Source organism: Equus przewalskii, chromosome 1 (assembly GCF_037783145.1).
Source record: "Equus przewalskii isolate Varuska chromosome 1, EquPr2, whole genome shotgun sequence".
NCBI classification, from domain to species: Eukaryota; Metazoa; Chordata; class Mammalia; order Perissodactyla; family Equidae; genus Equus; species Equus przewalskii.
In genome coordinates, this window is record NC_091831.1 from 171,754,089 (window position 1) to 171,763,694 (window position 9,606).

General features: G+C 39.2%; 1 protein-coding gene across 16 annotated transcripts in view; it reads right to left on the reverse strand.

Annotated features, from left to right (window-relative positions):
* RALGAPA1 (Ral GTPase activating protein catalytic subunit alpha 1) overlaps positions 1–9,606 on the reverse strand; it is a 225,311-nt gene extending 215,705 nt beyond the window's left edge. For 15 of the 16 annotated variants that reach the window (XR_011530802.1, XR_011530801.1, XM_070588316.1 and 12 more), the window contains exon 1: positions 8,990–9,606. Coding sequence is in view for 13 of the 16 variants with exons in the window: in XM_070588316.1 (XP_070444417.1) it covers positions 8,990–9,095 (106 nt within the window). In the remaining 3 variants the exon portion in view is untranslated. Of the gene's footprint in view, positions 1–8,763; positions 8,887–8,989 lie in introns of those variants that run through there. The other variant, XM_070588259.1, reaches the window with a different exon arrangement.

Genomic DNA, 9,606 nt, shown 5'->3' on the forward strand with positions numbered 1-9,606 from the left:
CATACAAACAGAGACCAGAAGGGTGGTTGCCAGAGGCAAGGACTGGGAGTGGGGGAAATGGGTGAAGGTGGGCAAAAGGTACAAACTTCCAGTTATAAGATAAATCAGTTCTGGGGTTGTAACATACAGCATGGTGACAAAGAAAAAAATGTACGTCATCCAAACACAATTAAAAGGCTAAGATTATCAGATGAGATAAAAAAGTAAGACTCAACCATATGCTGCCAACAAGAAATCCACTTCAAATACAAAGACACAAATACATTTAAAAAACAGGAAAATATGGGGCTGGCCCCGTGGCCGAGTGGTTAAGTTCTCGCGCTCCGCTGCAGGCGGCCCAGTGTTTCGTTGGTTCGAATCCTGGGCGCGGACATGGCACTGCTCATCAGACCACGCTGAGGCAGCGTCCCACATGCCACAACTAGAAGAACCCACAACGAAGAATATACAACTATGTACCGGGGGGCTTTGGGGAGAAAAAGGAAATAATAAAATCTTTAAAAAAAAAAAAAACAGGAAAATATACACCCTCCTAACACTAGTAAATGAAAGTGGAAGTTATATTACTTTAAATATTACATATAATATAATAAATATATAAATATTTTATATTACTATAATGCTACATTACTATTAAGTAGATTCCAGAGCAGAAACTATTACCAGGGACAAAGAGATCATTTCATAACAACACAGGAGTGAATTTACCAAGAGGAAGTAATAATCCTAAATGTTTAGGCACTTAGAGCTTGACAATACATGAAACAAAACCTGATAGAACTGCAAAAAGAAACAGACAGGGGGGCCGACCCCGTGGCTGAGTGGTTAAGTTTGGGTCCTCTGCTTTGGTGGCCCAGGGTTTCACAGGTCAGATCTGGGCACAGACCTAGCACCCACCGCTCATCAAGCCATGCTGAGGCGGTGTCCCACATAGCACAACCAGAAGGACCTACAACTAGAATATACAATTATGTACTACTAGGGAGCTTTGGGGAGAAGAATAAGCAAAAAAAAAAAAAAAGAAGAAGAAGACTGGCAACAGATGTTAGCTCAGGTGCTAATCTTTAGGGAAAAAAAAGAAAGAAATGGACAAACCCACAATTATAGTCAGAAACTGCAGCCCCCTCTCAATAATTGATAAAAGCAAGTAGACAGAAATCCAGCAAGGATACAGAAGACTTGAACAACACTATCAAACAAGTTGTCCTAATTGACATTTTAAATCACTCAACCCAAAAAAGCAAAATATATATTGTTCCCAAGTGCATATGGAACATTTATCAAGTTAAAACACACTCTGGACTACCAAATTTCAACAAATTTTAAAGAATTCAAGTCTTAAGACATATGTTCTCTGACTATAATGGAATTAAATTAGAAATCAATAACAGAAAGATATCTGAATAATCCACAAATATTTGAAGCTAAAGACACTTCTAAATAACCCATGGAATCAAAGCAGCAATCAAAAGAGAAGTTAGAATGCATTTTGAACCTAACTGAAAATGAAAATACAAAATGCCATAATTTGTGGGATGCTACTTACGGGAAAATTGGTATCACCAAATGCCTATAGTAGAAAGAAAAAAGGTCTCAAATCAATAACCTCAGATTACATCTTAAGAAACTAGAAAAAGAACAAATTAAATTAAAAAGAGCAAATTAAACTAAATTTTAAAAAGTAAATGGGAAATAAAGATAAAAGCAGAAATCAATGAAATAAAAACAGAAAAATAGAAAATAAAGCCACAAGCTGGTTCTTTTAGAAGATCAATAGAGTGATAAGCCTCTAGTCAGACTGACCAGGAAAAGAAAGACAAATTATTAACATCAGGAATAAGAGAGGTGACATCACCACAGATTCTACAATTATGAAAAGGATAATGAGGGAGCGTTATGAACTACTTTCTAACTATAAATTTGTTGACTTATATGAAATGAGAAAATTCCTTGACAAACACAAACGGCAATGCTCATTCAAGAAGAAATAGAAAACGTGAATAGCCCTCTATCTATTAAAGTAGTTAAAAACCTTCCCTCAAAGAAAACTCCAGATCCAGATGGCTTCACTAGTGTATTCTACCAAACACTTAAGGAAAAAATAATACCAATTCTACATGAACATTTCCAGAAAATTGAAAAGAAAGGAATTAATTAATCAATACTGTTAGGCTTCTCAATTAATACTATGAGGCTAACATTACCTGGTATCAAAACCAAAAACATTACAAGAAAAATACACACCAATATCCCTCATGAACATAAATACAAAAATTATAAACAAAATTGTAGCATATCAAATCCAACAATATATAAAAATGACAATACATCGTGACCAATTGAGGTTTAATCCCGGGATTGCAGAGTTGATTTAACATTTGAAAAACCAATGACTGTAATTCATCATACCAACAAATGAAAAAAGAAAAACATCTGTTCATCTCAAGAGAAGCAGAAAAAGCATGTGACAAATCCAATATCCATTCCTGATGAAAACTCTCAGCAAACTAGGAATAGAATGGAACTTTCTCAACATGATAAAGAGCATCTATGAAAAACCCACAGTTAACATCATATTGTATGATAAAAAATTGGTTCCTTTACCCTTGAGATCAAGAACAAGACAAAGACATCCACTTTAACCACTTCTATTCTACACTGTACTAGAGGTTCTAGCGACTTCAATAAGCAAGAAAAAGAAATAAAGGCATCAAGATTGGAAAAGAAGAAATAAAACTGTCTTTACTCACAGAAAATGAGGCTGTCTATGTAAAAAATCCAATGGAATCTATAAAAAACTGACAGAATAAGTGACTTTAGCAATGTTCAGGATACCAGCTCAATATACCAAAACCAACTGTATTTCCTTACACTACCAACAAACAATCAAAAATGGATATAAAGATATGGGGCTGGCTGACCCGTGGCCGAGTGGTTAAGTTCGCGCGCTCTGCTGCAGGTGGCCCAGTGTTTCGTTGGTTTGAATCCTGGGCGCAGACATGGCACTGCTCATCAAACCATGATGAGGCAGCGTCCCACATGCCACAACTAGAAGGACCCACAACGAAGAATATAATACAACTATGTACTGGGGGGCTTTGGGGACAAAAAGGAAAAATAAAATCTTAAAAAAAAATGGATATAAAGATACTATTTATAAAAACATCAAAGTAGAAAATATTTAGAGATAAGTGACAAAAGATATGTAAAATCTGTACATTAAAAACTACAAAACACTGCTAGAAAAATTAAAGAAGCCCTATATAAATGGAGAAATATCCTTTGTTCATGAGTCAGAGAATTCAATATTGTTGACAATTTTTCCCAAATTGACCCATAGAGGCATCACAATCCCAAGCAAAATCCCAGCAAGAATTTGTTATTTATTTAAAAAATTATTTTGGAAATCGACAAGCTAATCTTAAAGCTCATATGTAAAGGACCTGGCACAGTCCGTCCCCCTTGCCCCCAAAAAAACCTTTGAAAAAGAAGAACAAAGTTGGAGGGACAATACTACCTGATTTCAAGATTTATTACCAAGTTACAGGAAAAAAAAAATTGTGGTATTGGCACCAACACAGACAAATAGATTGCTGGAACAAAACAGAGAGTCCATAAATAGGCCCACACATATAAAGAAAACTGAGTTTTGGAAAAAGTACAAAGCAACTCAGTGGAGAAAGGGCAGTCTTTTTCAACAAACGGTGCTAGAACAATTGTATATCCATATGCAAAATACAAATTTCAATCCATATCTCAAATCATACTTACAAAGTTAACTCAAGATGGACCACAGACCTAAATATAGATCCTAAAACTATAAAACTTCAAGAAAAAGCATAGAAGAAAATCTTTGTGACCTTGGCTTAGGCAAAGATTTTAGATACAACACCAAAAGCATGAACTATAAAAGAATAAATTGATATATGGACTTAACGAAAATTAAGAATTCCTACTCCTTCAAAGAAAACTTTAAGAGAATTAAAAGACAATACAAAGACTGGGGGAAAAAAATCTTTGCAAATCATATATCTGATAAAGTACTTGCATCCAGAATACATAAAGAATTTTCAAAACTGAATAAGAAAGCAAACAACTCAATTTAAAAATAAGTAAAAGATGTGAACAGACACTTTATTAAAGAAGTTATACAATGGTAAGTAAGCACATGAAAAGAAGCTCAAAATTATTAGATATCGAGGAAACACTAGTATAGGCACGACATACTTATTACATATAGTGGTTGAAATTAAAAAGACTGGCCATACGAAGTCGTGTTGGAGCAACTGTGGAGGAACTGGAACTCTCATACACTGCTGGTGAGAATGTAAAATGGTAAAAAACCATACGGCGATTTCGTAAAAAGTTAAACACACAATCACCCTACGATCCAGCCATTCCATTCATAGGTATTTATCCAAGAGAAAAGAAAGCATACGTCCAGAGAACAAGTACACCTCACAGCAGCTGTACCTGTAGCAGCCCAAAACTGAAAGCAATCCACATGTCCATCAACAGGTTAATGGATAATCAAATCGTGGCATACCTATACAATGGAATACTACCCAGAAATAAAAACAATGTACTATTGACACACGACACAACAATATAGATGAATTTCAAAATAATAAGGCTGAGTAAAACCAAACAAAGAGTAAATACTGCATAATTCCACACATATATAAAACTCTAGAAAACGCAAACTAATCTAGAGTGACAGCAGATCTGTAGCTGCCTTGGCGGGGCGGAGGGGGGGCCAGGGCAAGAAGAGGTAGGAGGAAGGGACTGCAAAGGGGCAAAAAGAAACTTTGAGAGGTTACAGATATATTTGTTATCTTGTCTGGATATGTTCCTAATCTTGAGTGTCATGATGGTTTCACAAGGTATATGTATGTCAAAAATTATTCAATTATACACTTTAAATATATGCAATTTATTGTATGTTAATTATACCTCAATAAAGCTATTAGATTGATCCAACAATGATCAATATATTTATCAGCTAAATAAGCACTCATGTTTTTATTTTTAAATCAAGAAGACTGATCTGTTACCTTGCCACAGAAGAAAATTAACACTCAGTCAATATCCATTACACGCCAGGTATTATGTTCGCCACTTTACACATGCTAACTTAATATCATTATCTTAAAGCTATTAACTGTTAAAAGAAGAAAAAGGTGCAGGGAGAGAGGGTAACATGAAACTTTAGAAATTAGACAAGACTTTATCTCTATTTTTTAAAAACGCTAACTTGCAAGTTCCTACAAATCAAATATATAGCAATATCAATGAACACAGCAGATTAAAATTTAAATTCTTCAGAGTCAAGTTCTATAAATCCGCAGGAATTGTCCTACAGTGAGAACACATATTAGGAAAAAGGTTTACACTTGATGCTTAAATTATGTTCTCATATATTTGGATTAACTGAATTCTCCTATAAGTACCCTGGGTGAATGGCAGTTCAATTTAAAATTTAAAAATATAGTTCAAAAACAAACAACCCAATTAAAAAACGGGCAGAGGACTTGAATAGGCATTTTTCCAAAGAAGGCATACAAATGGCCAACAGGCACATGAAAAGATGCTCAATATCACTAATCATCAGGGAAATAGAAATTAAAACCACAACAGATACTACCGCACACCTGTCAGAATGGCTATTATCAACAAGACAAATAATAACAAGTGTTGAACAAGGATGTGGAGATAAGGGAACACTCATACACTGCTAGTAAGAATGTAAATTCATGCAGCCACTATGGAAAACAGTATGGAACTTTCTCAAAAAACTAAAAATAGAACTACCACACAATTAAGCAATTACACTTCTTGGCATTTATCCAAAGAAAGTGAAAACACTAATTTGAAGAGAGAGATGCACCGCTGTGTTTACTGCAGCATTATTTACAACAGGCAAAATATGGAAGCAACCTAAGCGTCCATTGATAGATACATGGATAAAGAAGATATGGTACACATATATGTGTGTGTATATATATATACCCAATGCACTATTACTCAGCCATAAAAAAATGAAATCTTGCCATTTTCGATATAGATGGACCTACAGGGTATTATGCTAAGTGAAATAAGTCAGAGAAAGACAAGTAACATATGATTTCACTTATACGTGGAATCTAAAAAACAAAACAAACGAACAAACAAAACAAAACAGAAACAGACTCGTAGATACAGGAAAAAAAACTGGTGGTTATCAGACAGGGGAAGAAGTGGGGGAGGGGGTGGGCAAACTAGGTGAAGGGGATTAAGAGGTACAAACCTCCAGTTATAAAATAAATAAGTCATGGAGACCTAAGCTACGGCATAGGCAATATAGTCGACAATACTGTAATAATTTTGTATGGTGACAAATGGTAACTAGACTTACTGTGGTGATCATTTCATAAGGTAAATAAATGTTAAATCACTATGACATACACCTGCAACTAACAGGCTAGTGTGTCAATTAAAAAAAAAATTCAGATGGGACCAAAAAAAAAAAAATCCTGTGTAATTGGCAATGCCCAATTACTTTGCAAACTAGTTTCCTCATAGGGTTAACTTTATGTAAAAACTGCACCTGCTTCCAAAAAGGATTTGCAGTGGCTCTTCCACCTGCAAAACCAGGTAGCTGACTGGTGGACCTCTAAGACGCCTTCCAACCTTTGCTACTCTACTTTCTCCCACTCATCTTCTTAGGAATTACATTAACCATATTTCAAACAAAATAACTATAACTATTTAAAGATATAATACATAAACTAATATATTAGAACGAAGTATAGCATTTGAAGATCCATCTTTTACTCTGTATTTTGACAAGGTTTCTAAACTTCAGTACTATTGACATTTAGAGCTAGAATACTATTGTGAGGGACTATCCTGTGCATTTTAAGATGTTTAACAGCATTCCTACTACCCACTAGATGCCTGTAACACCTCCACCCAGTTGTGACAACCAAAAGCGTCTCCAGACATTGTCAGTGTCCCCTGGAGGGCAAAACTGTCCCTGGTTGAGAACTACTGTTCTAAAACTACAGACTGTATTAATCCCTCTGTATTGACTACCTCCAATCACAGGGCAGGGAGTGTGAAAGCCTGTTCTGCATCTAAAGGCTCTTAAGGATATTTTAAATGTTTATATACAGTATATGTTCCATTTTTTAAAACCCCATAAGTTACTAAAAAGCAAAAAGGTTTTCTTAAACTATTGTTTTGTTTTCAAGCCAAGGAAGCGAGGCCCTACAAAATATCCGACATGTGTGACCTCTTAATTTAGACCATGTCTCCCAGATGGAAAAAACTTCTGTGCCAAAGAAATATATGAACCATTCTGTAATCACTTTACGACTAAAGAATTATGGCAGCTAATTTAGGAAATGTCAATACGCTACTGGAACTCAACTTTATAGCTCTGCCATTACCAAACCCACAGTCTGTCCCAAGTAGGTGTCAAATTCCATTAAGTCTTCGATTTCAAACTGCCATTATCTGATACATCTCCTACACTTCACACATTAACTTTCTCTCTCACTCTCTCAGCCAAATCTTTTCTTCAATGACTTAACTCTGAAGTAGAATGAAAATAAAAAGATCACAATCTCAACTATACTTAGAAGACATATTTCCTTGAAAACTGGGCTTCTTTTTATACTGCTAAACTGAATTTAACTGCTTTCTTACTATTCCACAGGAATAAATACAACTTACTTGTGACATAGATGAGCTGTCATAAATGTAGGAAGAGTAAAAAAAACAAATGAGACAGAAATCTGGGCTCCAGCTCTGGCTCTGCCTTCTAGCAGCTAGACGACCACTTAACATTCCCAAACTTCAGCTTTCTCTTTTGTAAAAAATGGAGGATGATAATGTCTACCTCTCGAGTTATTGCGAGGATTAATTAAAATTTATATGAAACCATTCCGTAAACAGTAAAGCACCCTACAGACGCTGGGTAAGATTGGTGGTATCCTGGTGGCATAAGTAAACAATATAGTAGAGAAACATGCACCTCAAATAAGGGACTTATCTCACTGAATAAACGTCACTTTTCAAAACAAACACTCATTTAGGAAGAGAGCTTGAGATAAACTCTTAACTAGGATTCAGGCATCTGGGTTCTAAACTCAATTCTGCCATTAACTCTCTACCAACAGAGGCAAACTAATTTTCCTTTTAACCTCACATTTCATCTAAAAACATCCAAGTACCAGAGAAGATATTCCATAGGTATCATTACAGCTCTCCTCAGCCTACGAAATGACCAAATATCCGAAAGATTCGTTTCACACTATCACACTGCCAGCAAAACAGAAGTCGAGGGCAACAAACGGTAAGAAAATTTTAATTAAATAAAAACAGAATTCCATACAATTCTCCAGAAGCAACGCAAACGATAAACCACCCTGTTTTCTCTACTTAATAATAGTTCTCCCTCTAAATGACAGCAGTGATGAACAAGGTGCATTAACAGAAGGGCGGGGCTCTTTCCCACAGGCTTTTGGGGAACCACCCACTTCCCAAAGAGGTGTAACTGCTTCCTCCTTGCCCTCAGCAGCCAAGAAAACTTGAGAGATCAAGGTTTATATTGTCTGAGAACGTTTTTCCCTTTCCACTTGGGTGGGGACGGCGGTCGTCATCTGACAAACATATCCCACAAACACCAGGATCCACTACATCCAATCTCCCGAAAGTCTAAAAAAGATCGAAGTTTTTTATAATAACACTAGTTTTTCAAAGTGAGTTCGGACTACTAACTCAGACCGAGATGAGCCCGTGTTGGTGGGGCTCAGTGTCTGCCAACGGCCAAGTTTTCGCCTCCCCAGACGAGCCGCCCCCGCGCGCCCCGCAGAGCGCCGCCGCGCCCTCCTCGCCCGCCTCGCCCGCGCCGCGCCGCACAGGGCCGCAGGGGGAGCCCCGGGGCCCCCGAGAGGGCGGGCCGGCCATCCCCGGCCTCCTGGGCGCCGCCGCCCTCGCTCCTCACCGATGACGATGCGCAGGTGCTTGAGGCGGGTCAGCGCGTCCTTCTTGGTGTCCAGCACCTTCTGGGTGGACTTCTTCACGTCCCCGTGCGGCTTCTTGGAGAACATCCTGCCGCGGCCGCGGCCACGGCCGACTGCGGCCCCCTCCCGGCCCGGGCGCGGGCCGGCGGCGGAAAGTGGAGGCAGTGGGCGGGGAGCACACTAGCGCGGGCGGCTCATTCACTCCCCGGCCCGGCGGGCCCCGGCGCGGCCGACTCCTCCCAGCCCCAGGCCAGGGCCGCCACCGTCCCCCGCCTCGCGCCGCCGCTGCAAGGCACCTTCGGCTCGGGCCTCAATATGGCGGATCCCTCGCCAGCCCTGCACGGAGCCAGGGAGACCCGGCCGGCCCGCTCGCCGCCGCCGCCGCCGCCGCCCGCTTCCTGCGGCCGCCGCTCGCCGCCACAGGCCGGGCCGGCCCCGGAGCCGCGGAGGTGGGGCGCTCGCAGGCAGCGGCACCACGCCGCTCTCCCTGAGGCCCCCTTAAGGTTAAAGCTTCTTTAGCAGCTTAGACCCTGCAGAGGCCGCAACGGAGACGGAGTGTGGCGATGGGGTTTCACGACTCTGCCGTCGCTGGCGAATG